At 35.8% G+C, this 17,095-nt stretch overlaps 1 protein-coding gene and 1 non-coding gene across 6 annotated transcripts; both read left to right on the top strand.

Annotated features, from left to right (window-relative positions):
- Positions 1–1,450: 1,450 nt before the first annotated feature.
- Positions 1,451–11,659, top strand: LOC134791988 (mucin-2-like). 5 transcript variants are annotated; one of them, XM_063763095.1, is made up of 7 exons: positions 1,451–1,503; positions 2,787–2,913; positions 6,092–6,203; positions 7,107–7,227; positions 7,711–9,245; positions 10,944–11,066; positions 11,150–11,659. In XM_063763095.1, the coding sequence occupies exons 1-7, from the start codon at positions 1,490–1,492 to the stop codon at positions 11,440–11,442; spliced, it is 2,325 nt and encodes a 774-aa protein (XP_063619165.1). In that variant the 5' UTR covers positions 1,451–1,489; the 3' UTR covers positions 11,443–11,659. The 5 variants fall into 5 exon arrangements, with proteins under 5 accessions (XP_063619165.1, XP_063619164.1, XP_063619163.1 ...); XM_063763094.1 differs by lacking the exon at positions 1,451–1,503 and adding an exon at positions 1,763–1,863; XM_063763093.1 differs by lacking the exon at positions 1,451–1,503 and adding an exon at positions 2,126–2,216.
- Positions 10,826–10,899, top strand: Trnai-aau (transfer RNA isoleucine (anticodon AAU)). Its single transcript has one exon. It is a non-coding gene; the product is annotated as a tRNA-Ile (tRNA).
- Positions 11,660–17,095: the final 5,436 nt, after the last annotated feature.

Below are 17,095 nucleotides of genomic sequence, written 5' to 3'. Positions count from 1 at the left end.
AACTGGAACTATGTTCTATGGTAGAAAAAGGCTTCGTTTCCACCAGAGATGTGTGGGGATGCGTAGCAAGTAATGTGTTTGTTAAAAACTAATAAATATTATACCAATAATAAATTTTACAGGCCAGTCTTCGCCACTTTTACCTGAAGTAATGATTTTCAATTTTTAAAGGTTTTTTCATTAGCATTATAAGTTCGGCGCGTATCAATAAATACCTATCAAACATTTATTTTCCAACATTCAATAATTACAATTCTTACCCATTTCTCGTAAAAAAATCCATAATTATTGTCCCTATAAAATGAATATTTTTCCTTCCAATTATCCTCATCTATGTATATAATAATTAATTCACATTGTCTTCAAAGCTTGGTTGCATAACGTGTCCAAAAGGAAGTGCCCTCAATTGATAATTAAAATGCCGGCGGGGCTGTTCATGTTCAATCCATATTGTGGAGCCGGGGAATGACATTCCTTTATGACGCGTGTTAGATATTACTTTAGCAAGTCATGCTTGGTCCAAAAAAAATAAAAAAGCCATATATTCACACTAAGTTTTGTTTACATTTGTATGTTTTAAATTTAATTCTCCTTTACTTAGTAGTGAAGGAGAGGTGAGGGCCTCCTCCAACTCAATCCATTTGCTTCTGTCTAAAGCTATTGACATCCATTGCTTTCCCACAGCCTGGGTTAGGTCATCAGCCCAACGTTGCTGCGGCCGGCCAGACTTAGTCCAAACTAGATACTAAATATAACAAAATCGAGTAGCGATTACTTAAATCATTATGTCTAGGAGACTATAGTAGTTGACACACGGCCTGATTATAACTTTAAAATACTTACATCAAAAATTTGCTAAAGATAATAGAAAATTTGGTATGGATCGGATATGACAGTGTCAAGAGAAGAAAGTGTATCTGTAACTACTTTTAAGTTATTTCGCTTTTACTGAACTGTTTTAAGTCCATTTTAATTCAAAATTCCATTTGGATTACATCCTTTATAAAGGCCTCAGGGACTCAGGAGGATGTAGGGCAAAGTCTTATACTTTTACGGTAATAATATTTTATATTATCCTTTTTGAAGTCGGTTTTTTAAAAGGATAATTATAACACGTTTTATTATATAACCTCCTTTTTTCTTTCACAGGTAGCACACATTTCAACATGCCGAGATAAGAAGCCACGATGGATTGGCAGTGACAATGACAGTAGCAAGGCGGACTGTAAAGACTCAGATATGGTGCGTGGTGGCGGTGGTAGTGACCATGCTTGTGGTGGAGGTGGTGGGGCTGAACGGGGACCATGTGTGCATGGTGCAGCAGAAGTGAGTAATAATGGTGTTTGTTACTATGATACTATAAGCCAGGATGAATTGGATGATGACAGTAGCAAGGCGGACTGTAAAGACTCAGATATGGTGCGTGGTGGCGGTGGTAGTGACCATGCTTGTGGTGGAGGTGGTGGGGCTGAACGGGGACCATGTGTGCATGGTGCAGCAGAAGTGAGTAATACTAATGGTGTTTGTTACTATGATACTATAAGCCAGGATGGATTGGATGATGACAGTAGCAAGGCGGACTGTAAAGACTCAGATATGGTGCGTGGTGGCGGTGGTAGTGACGGTGCTTGTGGTGGAGGTGGTGGGGCTGAACGGGGACCATGTGTGCATGGTGCAGCAGAAGTGAGTAATAATGGTGTTTGTTACTATGATACTACTATAAGCCAGGATGGATTGGATGGTGACAGTAGCAAGGCGGACTGTAAAGACTCAGATATGGTGCGTGGTGGCGGTGGTAGTGACGGTGCTTGTGGTGGAGGTGGTGGGGCTGAACGGGGACCATGTGTGCATGGTGCAGCAGAAGTGAGTAATAATGGTGTTTATTACTATGATACTATAAGCCAGGATGGATTGGATGATGACAGTAGCAAGGCGGACTGTAAAGACTCAGATATGGTGCGTGGTGGCGGTGGTAGTGACCATGCTTGTGGTGGAGGTGGTGGGGCTGAACGGGGACCACGTATGCATGGTGCAGCAGAAGTGAGTAATAATGGTGTTTATTACTATGATACTATAAGCCAGGATGCAGTGGCAGTGACAGTAGCAAGGCGGACTGTTAAGACTCAGATATGGTGCGTGGTGGCGGTGGTGGTGACCATGCTTGTGGTGGAGGTGATGGGGCTGAACGGGGACCATGTGTGCATGGTGCAGCAGAAGTGAGTAATAATGGTGTTTATTGCTATGATACTATAAGCCATGACGGATTGTCAGTGACAACAATGACAACAGATATGGTGCGTGGTGGCGGTGGTAGTGACGGTGCTTGTGGTGGAGGTTATCATTAATTTTCGCTGAAATATGACTGTGCATCGGACGTACCTAGTATTAATTAAATAAACCTTAATCTAATAAGCTCTGATCTTGGTAAAAAAAAGTTGAAGTTATTTGCTGAAATTAGTAACTGCTGTGTAAAATATGCAACTACTCCAAGAAAAAAATGATGATAGAGGCTCTCTCTCTCGCTCTCTCTCTCTCACTCATTCACTTGGTGGAGTATCTTTAAGCTTTCTCTTACTTGAGTTAGCTTTTTTTTGTATACACTTTAATTCTGTCCTTGTAAATGCGTCTGAATTTGCCTCTACCTCTCTTGCATTCTATCCCCTCTAAAATGTGTTTACGTATGCTAGTATTATTTTTGAAGTACCTACTTGCATTTGCCTATACAGTAGTTGCAACTGCCGTAACTGACAATAGTATAAACAAAAATAATTTGTTTGTGTTTACAGATACAACATCACGAAGCGGGTGAAGTACCGCGCTCCGATGTCCGTGCGCACATACGAGTGGTGCTTCTCCATGCCGCCGAGATGCTCTAAATGGAGCACAGAGATGCGGGATCTTACTAGACTCGAGGTTATTATTATTTTCAATTTACTTCGTATCAGTATCTTCGTCATCTTCGTCAAGTTGATCATCTTCTATATCATTATCATTCCCAACCACGTCATGATTATCATCAACTTTACGAGTGGTGCTTCTCCATTCCGCCGAGATGCTCCAAATGGAGCACAGAGATGCGGGATCTTACTATACTCGAGGTTATTATTATTTTAAGTTTACTATTTATCAGTATCTTCGTCATCTTCATCAAGTTGTTCATCTTCTATAATAACATCATGATAATCCTTAAGGTCAGTATTATTCCCAACCACGTCATGATTATCATCAACTTTACGAGTGGCGCTTCTCCATGCCACCGAGATGCTCCAAGTGGAGCACAGAGATGCGGTATCTTACTAGACTCGAGGTTATTATTAATTTTGTATAATTGCTATATATATTATCTTCGTCGACTCGATCTTTCTCCTCAATGAAATCATGATTAAACTTAAGAACTTAATTCATATCTTCAACTATATTATTATCATTAACGACGTCAAACGTTAACAAAACATCACTATTATCCTTGGTTACATCTTCCTTAACACCTAGCTCCATGTCGTTTAGCTACGGGATCTAGACTCGAGATTACTATTATTTTCAACTTACTTCTCATCAGTATCTTCATCAAGTTGATCATCTTTAACATCATAATAATCCGTAAGATCATTATCATTCCTAACCACGTCATGATTATTATTAACGTTACGAGTGATCCATGCTGCCAAATAGAGCAGAGATCGCATAAAACAAGAATAACCTCGGGGCTATTCGTATTTACTTCAACTATAATTTATTTAATTATTATTAAAGATATCCTTAATAACTCCATCATTATCTTCCTCTAGCCTCATGATTCGCGGCAGTCATTTTGGGGCGGGGACAAATGGGAATAGGTACACCGTAATTTGCTTTGTATCAGAGTTTTTAGACATACAGTATGAACTTTCATTAAAAACTAAGTAGGTAACCAAAAGGTCGGTGTCGGTACGTAAAAAAAGCCAGGAAGAAATCCAAATGCCTATATCAAGAAATAATAAAATTTATCACTAATAATCCTTTAAATATCAGTCACATCATTAAAATACTTTGTGCTTCGGTATGTGGCAATGAAAAATACATTTACTAAGATTATTCCACACTTTGCATCGGAGCGGAAATTAAATGCCACCAGCTAAGTACATACAAATCCACTTTTCCATTAAAGTATAACTTTATAGGCGGTAATCGTCTTAGTGATTACTTGAATATGAATCTAATAGACGAAGAGCTGGTCCCTGAGATGTACAATTTGAAATCAATAAAAGCCGTTAATTAATATGCTACACTTTCTTTATTGCTTGATACAGGTCTGTTCATCTATGACATTGGAGTAGCAGACCAGCAAACAGTGGAATAAATTGAAGAAACTAAAGCCTATGTTATCCGTGCCATAAAATCTGGCTTCTGTCGATGAACAGCTGTCATATTATGGATGAGTAGCGAGCAAACGATTGTATTAATATCTACATTTGGGAAGAGTAAACTGACAACAATTCAAAAATTATATTTTTTATTTATTACTTCAAGCCATAAAATGTAGGTATATTTATACGATAACGCGATAATCTCATTAAATATTTAGGGTGTTTCATTTTTCCGAATTTTCGATTTTCATCAGACTTTGCTCGAATTCTTGTTCTATCTGATAAAAAATACTATACGTTAAAAAAAAATCGGTCAACATTTAGAGGTTGCACAACATCAACAAATATTTTTCAAATAACCAACGACTCTACATCGGAGGGTTGAAAATGGTTTAAGCGGCTACCATCAAAGCGGTGAGTAGTGTGATACTGAACCTTCTACATATAAATAAATTTTAAAATTAGTAGTAAACTTGGATTTTGGTTACTCGAGAAATGTTCTAATTAAGATTTTCAGTTTTCCACCTGTTTCCAAAGGAAAAGTGCTTTTATCGTGTATTTCATAAGTAAAATTTAAAGTAAAATTCAGTTCATTCGATTTTAGTATCAGTTCATTATATTTTGTCATTTTAGAACATAGTGCATTTTCAGATTTTCACGCAATGTATGGGGTGCTCACTCTTCCTTTGCAACTTGTGCAACCTCTAAACGTTATTCGATTCTTTTGAAAATTGAAATAGATAGCTTTTAGTGTGGGGAGACTCCATTGGTGAGCAAAGTCAGGAAAAATATTACAACTTTTTCTCCATACAAAAGTGAATCACCCTATTAAATATACAACCATTTCCTGTCAGTTTTCTCTTTTTAATTCTTAATACGAGTTGGGTTTCGTTGCTAACGAAATTAATCACCATTTCCTTTGCCAGCTCTTAGTCTATAAGGTCGATTCGCCATCCTTGAGTGAATCTAGATCAGAGCAAAGTGACTGTCATAATATTACTTCATAATCACGAAGTTACTGGTGTTGTTGTGTTTTTAAATACAATGAGAATTTGCTATGGGGTCACGTTTGACCTTTAGAATCTTGGAATCTAGTCACTTTCATACATAATTACATTGAGCATGTGACAGTAACTGGAAATCCTGGTATTTTATTTTATGGTTAGTAGGTAGGTACGTGTTAATGAATCTAAAATCTATTTAGAATGAAATTATGTATTGAATGAAGGAATATATAATTTGTTGAATTGAATACCTATACCAGATACCTAGGTAACATTAAAGTATTTACAAGACAAATGGGAAGAAATAGTTAGGAAAATCACCCTAACAGTATTATAATATATAAAATATATTAATATATGTCAGTAAGTTAAAATGGTATGAAACTGAAAAAAAAATACGCTTCATTGTCTTCATCTTTATCAGGCCAAGGAAACAAAAACATTTGCCAAACGACACTTGAACACAAGAAAAATCTTCCCTGTAAAATCAGAGCAGAACTTCTTTTGCCTCCACGTTCTAAATCAAACCTTAATACTTTGATGACAGAGTTGAAAATTCTTATGTAAAGTAATGTTTCGTATAACATCACACATTTCTCAAAATGAGACCCTATTACCCTAGCAACAAAGTCCATTAGAGCGGGTTCTTGATCCAAAACAATACAGTATCAACATGATTCTGCACGTTTTTCCAAATGATACCTTACTACCTTAATAACAGGGTTGCTATTCGGTTTTCAGACGGAGGAGCGAACAGCGGAGGTGGCGGTGTGCTGCCCCGGTTACAAGATGAAGGATGTATCCTGTGTGCCGGTGTGTCCGCCGGGGAAAACCGGAAACGGATGCTCTGAGGGTAGAACGCTTTTTGTTTCTGTTGCCCTGGTAACCTGTTGTTGATGTTGCATTAAAGATAAAAAAAAATGAAAAAGAAAGATAATAGAAACAGCAACGAAATATAGGAGTAAGGTCGTCCGAGTGCTCGTCACTGTCCCAATACATGTCATCTTTAAACTTAAGTCACTGTCAAGAGATGTGACAGCAGGGTCATCTATTGGGCATTTGGCATGTCGACCACTAGAACGTATGCCTTATGTAACTGGCTGCTTAGGTGCCTGTTTCTCCTGTCAGATAACATTAAATTGTGAGAATTCATTATAATCCATCAAGAAAATGATGATACTGAGATGACAAGTAGGACCTAGCACAGGGAGCAAGCTACAATAAAAAAACATTGGATTGAAAGTGCTCAGTAATTTATACTTGAAAATTACACTAATTTATTAATTTTGTACGAATTGATGTTTTTCATCGATGTTATTGATCTATGTAGCTTACTTTGTCTCAATGTTAATAGTCGTAAAGATTATAATTATATGTAATTCCAACTTGAAAATTTATAGCAGCTAGTATTAATCGGATACAGCGTTTATGATTTCTGATATATTTGATTTATAATAGAGATGAAATCAAATAGTAGCTTTCAATTGCTTCTACACTATTTAAATTACTAACCGTTTAAATCTTAACTAATAACTTAATAATAGACTATAAAAATCTAATGTCTTTATTAACAACTAAAACCTCTACTTTAGACTAAATACCATTAATTTCTTTCATAATACACTGTTACAATACACACAATAAAATATCACGAGATGAAGATAGTGAAGAAATATGAGAAACAGAAAATATTTTAGGTGCCTATAACTTTTTGTAACTTAAAGCCAGCAAAAATTATAATCCCGAAATATTTCAGACTGTCCAAAAAACAAATGGGGTCCGAATTGCGTGAATGAATGCAAAAGATGTACAGAACATGGCACCTGTTCTGCAGTGACAGGAGAATGTCGGTGCCAGGATGGATGGCAAGGTGAGAGGTGGGTTGCCACTAATGTATTCTTCTTAAATTGTATGTCTCATGGATGACTCTCATCTCATTGCGAGACAAAGGCATACGCATCCACTGTTGAGAATGCTTAGAATATTTTTATCAACATCCTGCAAAAATATGCAACATAACATTTCTGGAGATGTTAGTATGATTTCATCTTAAGTTGATATAATCTAGTACTGTATTTTTATTACATTTTAGTGCAGCATTATTCAAAATCTAAAAAAAATTAACTGTTTATTTCAATATAAAAATTACATTATATATAAATTTATATAATTACATTAAACTTAACTACGAATCTTAACTTAAAAAGATTTTTTGAGTATAGGAGTCTTATATTAGATATTTATACATTTTTAATTTTTAGGGTAATCTAAAGGATTTCTCTCGCTGTTGTTTCTTTCTCTGTCAAATCAGTGAAGTCACTAATAGATTTATATTCAGTCACCATTAAATTGTTTTCCAGATGTGAAGTGAGACAGAACTCTCCTGTAACGATGGAAGAACTTTCAGTTACCAAGCCAGTTACCATACCTACCTCAAGAGCCGATCACGAAAAAACTACTATGACTAGTACTACTGGTACTACCACTACAAAAACATCAATTACAACAGTGAGAATTCCAATCACTGCAGCTCCAACGACAGCAACGTTACCTACAACTCTTAAACCTACTACAACAACTACAACTACTACGAGTACTACTACTACTACAGCCATGATACCTATTGCAACGACTTTATTAACTAGCGCTCCAACATCTACAGTGGAAACCACTATACAGTCGTCAAAGATAGCTACCGTAGAGTCTAAAATACCAAATGAAGAGCCAAGTACGACTACTAAACATACATATTGGAATAACGTTACTTTGACTACACCTTGGATTTTATCAACTGATAAATCGATACCTCCGACGAAGATGTCGTTTACCACGGTTAGTCCAATTTTCATTCAACCAACTTTTGCTACAAAGAATATTGAAACTACTACAGCTTCTACTAAAGAAAAGACGGCTAGAAAATCATTCCCAACAACCGAGTCCTTTGAATTGCCATCACAATCAACTAAAATATTTGAAATGTCAACAATGAATTTTAGAACTGCTAAACCGAACTTAATATCGGAGCGTACAGTTAAAGAAGCAACAAGAAGACCAGAAACAACTATCAAAAATTATCCAACAACAATCAAGTTTAAGCCTAAAGAAATTTGGATAAGACCAGCACAAAAAGGTGAATTACTAGTTGAAACGAAAACCAAACCAATTTTGGAACCTCCAAAACATAAAAATGTTACGAAAAAGGAGACTACAATAAACACTACACCGAGAACTATAATGGTTTCAATCATACCAACATCTTTGTCTTACGCTACGTTCAAAAAGATAGCTCTGACTACTGCATCATACTTTACATCTAAAAACGTAACTGGGAAACCAACAGAAATGTTTACAAGGTCGATGTCAACATCAGCACCTATCAAACCATCCAGCACACCGAAACCCTTTCAAAATACCACTAAAACACACTTTACAGGAGATAAGAACGCCACTAACAGCATGCGCACGACCGCTAAACCTTTAACTATCTCTTCAACTAATCCAACATTGAAACGGATCTATAAAACTTCCACTAAAACTTTGGAAACAGTGACAGAGAACATAGTTAAAAGAAACAATACTGTTCAAACTAAAGATAACGTTACTAAACCAACTGCAAAGCCTGATGAGGAGTTTCATATTTTGACAGAACCGGAGCATATAACAGCTGTGATGGACAAACCTGATCGATCATCAGTAGACTTGATATCGGTGATCAGTATAGCTGGAGGGGTGATGATGACTGTGATCACCGTGGCTGTGGTGATCGTGATGCTGGAGAGGTGCAAGCGGCCGAGGTATGAGGATAAGATGAACAGCATCCGGATGCAAGTGATGATTGATAATAATGACGGGCCGCCGCCGTATGTGAGGAATATCTTTAATACGCCGTTGCCTGGTAAGTTCTATTTATGTATTTTACTTTATTAGGTACACTTAACAGATATCGTACAATATCATGGGTAATACCCTCATTATTTTTTTTTATTTAAACTTTATTGCACAATTAAAAAATTACAGTGACAAACGGCGGACTTAATGCCACACAGCATTCTCTACCAGACAACCTTTAGTTCCTAGTGAACACTTTGTACATGTACATACACTTACTAATGTTACCTACAGCCACACTTACCTGTAATGTTGGCATGATTGGATTACTCGTATAAAAAAATCGCATAAGTAAATAAACGTTTTTCTATTCTATTCTATTCTATTGAACTGTTAATTAAGAATGAGGGGATATGCGCAGTCATTACTTCGGAGTTCCAATCTTCATAGACTACGGTGGCCACCTAATGGTGATACTAAATTTATACATTTTAGTAATTCAAGATATTTATATGAAACTATGTGCTACCCGATATGATTACCGTGATAAAAACTGTTCTATAGGTACCTATCCGTCCCCGAGGCTCAAAGAAGTTTAAGCGTAAAAATGTTAAAAAACAGACTGACAAACTGACATACATATTTACCTTCAATTAATACTCTAGTATTAAGTAAGGATTTAATATTTTGTGCTAGTGAAATGCATTGAAACATAGAAAATACCTACTCGTATAATTCACTACTCGACCAAATCCTAACAATTCAATACATACCCAATAAATTTAATAATACAATTCAAAATCATTCATACTCTTCGAGCAACACCGGCTTCCGACACATCGGAAGGGAGGGGCCCAAGCGATATCTCACCGTACAAATCTTTCTGCCATTTTTCGCGGGGGGAAAGGTGCACACAGTCGCACTTCTCACACACTTACATACAAAATCCAATCTGTAATGACGACACAAATACATAGAAAATGACACACGTCAAAGACAAATCTTGCAAACCTCGATCTCTTTTTGTGTACGGACGAGTGACAAGTGTCACAACACGCACACTAACACATTTTCGTTGAAGTATGTTATTGTATTCTGAGAGATGAGAAGTCGGATTTGTCGCTCGACCGATCCGCAATTTGTACTGAGCGAGCAAAATCGATAAATCCAACAATTACATGAGACTAAAATATAATAATTGTGTTTGAATGTAATTAAACGTATGATATGTAAAAAAAATATTACATGTGAAATGTAACACTTTCTTTTTGTAAATTTGATGTCCCCGACCTCTTTTTACAACAAAAAACCGAGCAAACAGGCATTTTTGTGCAGCAGTGTTCACGCGCGCGTCTAGACTCGGTCTAGTGAAAAATCCAAGTGCAACTAGTTTTATTACCCGCGCTAGATTAGATTGACGCGCTAATCTTGTACCTCGGCAGAGGGGAAATAGTGCGAATGCCGCCTCCCTTCCGTGTTGCTCGAAGTTCATACTATGCAACAAAATATTTGCATACTATTGCCAATTTTTGTACAAGAAACTTGTATAATCTGAATGGGCCTTTACTTGCAGACATACTCAATGTTTATAACGTTAAAAGTAATGTAGTTAGGATACGGATACACTATTTCATCACATGTCTCAATGGCCCATTAGCTCAGTTGGTTAGAGCGTCGTGCTAATAACGCGAAGGTCGCGGGTTCGATCCCCTCATGGGCCACTTCTCTTTTTGCTTTTTTTTTCTCAAACAATTTTTATTTTCAGAGCCGCCAAGAACAGAAAAATGCCATTACCAGCCAATATCAACTTTGGACAGGAACTTGAAACAATTTATGAGGCCAGTGGTTGTTCAAACAATTTCTCCTATGATGTTGGAAAACTTTAGAGGTTCGTTAAGTTTATTTAACATCTAAAAACTATTTTCTAATGAAAATAAGTTATTTTCATAACAATAATTTTATTTTTTACAGGAATTCTAGAATGCCATTACGACCACTTGCCCAGAAGAAGCGTCGAGTATCCAACGTTACAGACGCGTTGTTCAACAGCGCCATCTCTGAGCGGTTGTGATGCACTACGTCAACAGCGACCCGACTCGCTCGTTGAGTCCACTATAGAAACGCTCAAATGTGAAGCTAAGCTAGACGTAATTGATAACACCACATCTGAGCCTCTGTATGCTGAAATACCATGTTGGAGACCACCTTCAGAACACGCAATTGAGGTCGTCAATTTGAACGGCGAAGCTGTGACAGAATTATGACTTAAGAGCTACCAAGCATAGAAGCTAGTTTCACTACTGGCCGATAGATGGCGCAAAATATAAACTGAAAGGTTATTCCCAAAGATTTTATTATAAGACGGTTTTGAAATAATTAATTAATGTTTTATGTGGTTGTTTTGTGAAAAATAAATGCGTGTGTGATTAATAGAGTTTAATAATGTGAAATTTGTTGTTTTTCATTAAACACATTAATCGTAATAAAGTATGCGATATGAAGAAGTTTTTTTTTTATTACCTACTTAACTATTTTATGTAGTATTTTGCAATATAATTAAGGTGATACTGATAGCAAATAAATAAATAAAATATAAATAAATAAATAAATTTATAGCAGCTATAAATATAATAACAGAAAGTTTTGAAACTATTAATCCTCTGTTCTGTAGTTCTGGTTCCCATAATGGTTGTAGTCTACAACTTGTAGATGGCACCACTTGACAGTGGCGTTAGAAACCTAGCAATTTTTTATTTTGTCCGGACCTTGCTTAGGGCACGGTATTCCACCTGTCCCATTTATTGGTTAAATATGTATTTGCGTCTCACATTTTGCTTGAGAGAGTGAGACGCAATGCACATTGGACCAAGATTACCAAGAAATTGGATAGCTGGAATACCACCATTAACAACAAAATAGTGTATTTTGTTTACTATAAATTACAACCAGTTACTTGTAGATGGCACCACTTGACAGTGGCGTTAGAAACCCAGCAATTTTTTTATTTTGTCCGGACCTTGCTTAGGGTGGTTTTCCACCTGTCCCATATTCTAGTAAGAAATAGTCTACTATTTCTAATTTGCATACTTATTTTTAGTAGGAAACAATGGTAGAATTTGCAAGTTCACTTTCACTTTCCGTTGGACTTGGTATTAGCTAGTTTGTTAGTGCACGACACCTTGCACTTTGTGACTATGCGCTGAAACTTGGCACAGTTGATTCTTAGCTGGTCATGAGCAGATACAGACCGGGAGACCTCGAGAGCCACGTCTCATTTAGTGGGGGGGAGGGGGGAAGTTCGACGCCGCCGCGCTTCACTTGGAGCAACATTTCTCTAAAACTGTACCTATTAGGGCATGTGATATATCATTTTCGGTTAAATTAAGGATGAGGAATTTTTTTTTGGAACCAAAACAATGCACTTTCTAACAAAAAAAAACATAAAGTAGAAAAGACAAAAAAACGTATCTTGGATTTTTTCATAATTACCAATTTTTTTTTAAGTGTAGTAGGAATCTGAAAACAAAAAATATAGTTGTAAAGCTACACTTATTATGTTTAAGAAAATATATAGTTTATTATACAAAACTGTTGATAAATGGGAGATAAAAAATAATATTAAGCGTGGGCCAGAGTGATCTCAATACAAAATATTATGAATGTGGGAAAGTTACTTATAATTTGTTCTACAATCGTTTATTTTTCTTGTTTTTCGTAAATAACTCGTAAACGGTAGCCCACAGCAAAAAAGTATATTTTACGTAAATAATCTGTTTCGGATTTCTTATAAAATAAGTGCTCCTTTTTTTCGCTAAGGTCAATATTAAAAAAAATATTGAAGGGAGAAAATAAATACTAAGGTCCTCTTTTTTAGTCATTCGTAAATAACTCGTAAAGGATGTCCAATAGCAAAAAGTATTTTAACACAAGAATAATTAGCATAAAATTTCCTACAAAAAAGGTTATTCAAACTTTTTCGCTAGGATCAATATTTAAAAAGGGGACCTTAGAATTTATTTTCTCTCTTTAATATCGTTTTTAATATTGATCCTAGCGAAAAAGTTCGAATGACCTTTTTTGTAGGAAATTTTATGTAAATTATTCATGTACTAAAATTTTTTTTGCTATTGGCCTTCGTTTACGAGTTATTTACGAATGACTAAAAAAGGGGACCTAAGTATTTATTTTCTCCCTTCAATATTTTTTTTAATATTGATGGTACCGAAGAACAGTAGTACTTATTTTATAAGAAATCTGAAACAGATTATTTACGTAACAGATATTTTTTTGCTGTGGGCTACCGTTTACGAGTTATTTACGAAAAACAAGAAAAATAAACGATTGTAGAACAAATTATAAGTAACTTTCCCACATTCATAATATTTTGTATTGAGATCACTCTGACCCACGCTTAATATTATTTTTTATCTCCCATTTATCAACAGTTTTGTATATTAAACTATATATTTTCTTAAACGTAATAAGTGTAGCTTTACGACTGTATTTTTGTTTTCAGATTCCTGCTACACTTTAAAAAAAAATTGGTAATTATGAAAAAATCAAAAATACGTTTTTTAGTCTTTTCTACTTTATGCTTTTTAGGGTTCCGTACCCAAAGGGTAAAACGGGACCCTATTACTAAGACTTCGCTGTCCGTCCGTCCGTCCGTCCGTCCGTCCGTCTGTCACCAGGCTGTATCTCACGAACCGTGATAGCTAGACAGTTGAAATTTTCACAGATGATGTATTTCTGTTGCCGCTATAACAACAAATACTAAAAACAGAATAAAATAAAGATTTAAATGGGGCTCCCATACAACAAACGTGATTTTTGACCAAAGTTAAGCAACGTCGGGAGTGGTCAGTATTTGGATGGGTGACCGTTTTTTTTTTTTGCTTTTTTTTGTTTTTTTTTTTGCATTATGGTACGGAACCCTTCGTGCGCGAGTCCGACTCGCACTTGCCCGGTTTTTTTTTTGTTAGAAAGTGCATTGTTTTTGTTCCAAAACTAGATTCCTCATCCTTAATTTATCCGAAAATGATATATTACATTCCCTAATAGGTATAGTTTTAGAGAAATGTTGCTCCAAGTGAAGCGCGGCAGCGTCGAACTTTCCCCCTCCCCCCTCACTAAATGAGAGGTGGCTCTCGACGGCTCCCGGTCTGTATCTGCTCAAGACCAGGTAAGAATCAACTGTGCCAAGTTTCAGCGCATAGTCTCAAAGTGCAAGGTCCCCATACAACGGTGTGCAGTAAGTAACAAAGCAGCTATATTAAAAAAATATTTAATTTGGTTATCTGGATGTTTATAACGCGCTGGCAATTGTCGCCTGACATTGACAATTCGCCGTACATTGCTGGTACAACAAGTAAACATGTACCGTTGTTACTTACCGACCCAGATATGTACAGGCAATTGTCAATTGTCAAGTGTAAATTGTAAAGTTTGTGAAATAGGTATGTGCCTGTGTTTTACAACACCGACATTGACTATTTCACCAGTAAACATCAATTGGTACTATTCCATTATTGGTAGGTAATATAGGCTAGTTCAGATATTTGTAAACACTTTAGCAATTCCTTTAACACATTCAGCGCCAAGAACCCGACTGTCGGGTACACTGTTCGTAGCGACTACGCGCTCCATACCGCGAAGACGTGGCTACGCACTACGAGCGTAACCCGTAGCACTTAGTGGCACTGAATGTGTTAAATCGCCTGAAATATGAGGAAATTCGTCCCAGCAGGTCTCAAGGGAAATAAAGGCCTGATTAACAATGAATTATTTAGCTTTGTGGCTATGGGGCAGCCGTAATAGGTCAGCATCAGCAATAATTCTTGCATAAACAAATCCCCTGTAATCCTCTATCATAGAGAAAAAAATACATAGAGTGCTCACTCCATACATCAGTTTTAATACCAAAACGACTATTATTTTCGTAGTCGACATCTAGCATCGAGTAGCGGAATTATCACTACTGCTACTTGACAATAGATGTTGCAACGGCAGAAAAATGTAACGCTCAAACATTTTTAACTAATATTATAACCGGATTAACCGGAACTCTATTTTCAACTCCTTTTACTTTTAATATTAGTTGTAAATTGTTGTTCAATACAATTTTTGTGAGTCGCGACACTGGAGCAAGCGGATAATTCCGCTACTCGATGCTCAATGTCGACTGCGAAATAATAGTCTTTTTGGTACCAAAACTGATGTATGGAGTGAGCACTCTATTCTTACTATATTTCTTTATGCCCTCTATGATAAGTAACGAATGCATTGTTCAAATTCCACATTTGGAGCACATTTGGCCGCAACAACAGTCCTTGACCAGAGGACATCCGAATAGGAGATAATTCGCGCAAACACGATTGCACTATCGCATCGCTTCCATGTGACGACACCGTTTCGCCGAATCAGGGTTCTGTGCCGGAACAAACAGGAAATAATATGCGAAAATGTTGGTTCTGAGAATCGTGGAATATAAATGAGTGAAGATAGAGATTAGGAATCCTTGTATAACACTGGCTAATAGTATCATTCGTGGAACAAAGGAAATAAAGAATACATTGAACATTATATCATTGCATTTATAGATTATTGCTTTTCTAGATTAGATATATCATTGCTTTTTATAGCCTGAATGAATTCTACAATTTATTATTATGACTCAATTTTCATTCAACATAACATTTAATGTATAAAATTTTAATTTTTTATCTATACTCGTATAATGCGTACTATTCTAAAATTAATTGACATATTTAACAATTTGACACTAACCGAAACTGTAATAATAATCTAATTTGTAACCATAAACTACTGTAGTAATCTATCTTATGTAAATAAAATTGTGACGTGTAATATGTAATAATATTATAAATAAATGAGTATGAGTATGAGTATGACTATGAGTAGATAAGGTGAACGTACTAGCGCTCCACGCGGTCCCAGTACATGTCATCTTGAAATTGAAGTCATTGTAAATTGTGACAGCAAGGTGTCATCTATTGGGCCTTAGCATGTCGAGCACTAGTACCTTAGTAGCTTAGGTAATTAGGTAACCACATTATTAATGCCCCTAAGTACGAGTAGGTACCTACCTAGTATACCAACACTTCAATAGCTATTCATTTAATCTAACGAATAACCGACACAATTATCGTAACATAAAAAGACCTTTAACGGACTTATTTAATTGGCTAACATATATGGTAATCTCACTGGAAGATTAATCTACTGCATACGAGTCAAACGCTTAAGCCTAATCGACTTATGGCGTACAGCAAGGTCATGTATTAGTCACTAACTGTTTCACTTATGTCACATGTCATACCTGTTTCATTGCATTTATTTCATTCCTTGATATTTAAACAAACAAATTATTTTCCAGAATTAGTAGTGGTTTAAAATACTTTACCAATGATACCATTGAATACAGTTAAAGGAAAAATGTCTAAAAATAACGAATAAAATATCATCATCAGAAATAGATTTTAATTAACTTTTTCCCTTAGCCAATTAAAGCTGTGTAATTTAAATGTTAAATAATTATTTAAACATAAATAAAGTAAATTACATCATTAATACCTTAAACCAATTCAATACGTAATTTCTGTAAATAGAAAACAGTTTATATATGAGTAATTAAGTACCTAACTTAGAAAAATTACCATAATATTAGGTACTAAGTTAAGAATGGGTGCTGTACATATAAATTATAAACTGAAATACATATAATGTAAGGCGAAATTTTAACCATCAGCCATACTCTACACAGTGCCTTTACAGGTCATACTGAATATTACTGAACAACTTTAATGACATAATAATATATTATACCTATATACGGAACCACGCAAAAGTGATCTAAAACACGCATTTTATTATCTGATGAGCAGAATCCAATAGTCC

The sequence above is a fragment of the Cydia splendana genome, chromosome 7 (genome assembly GCF_910591565.1).
Source record: "Cydia splendana chromosome 7, ilCydSple1.2, whole genome shotgun sequence".
In the NCBI taxonomy this organism is placed as follows: Eukaryota; Metazoa; Arthropoda; class Insecta; order Lepidoptera; family Tortricidae; genus Cydia; species Cydia splendana.
This window is presented reverse-complemented; position numbering and strand designations above follow the sequence as displayed.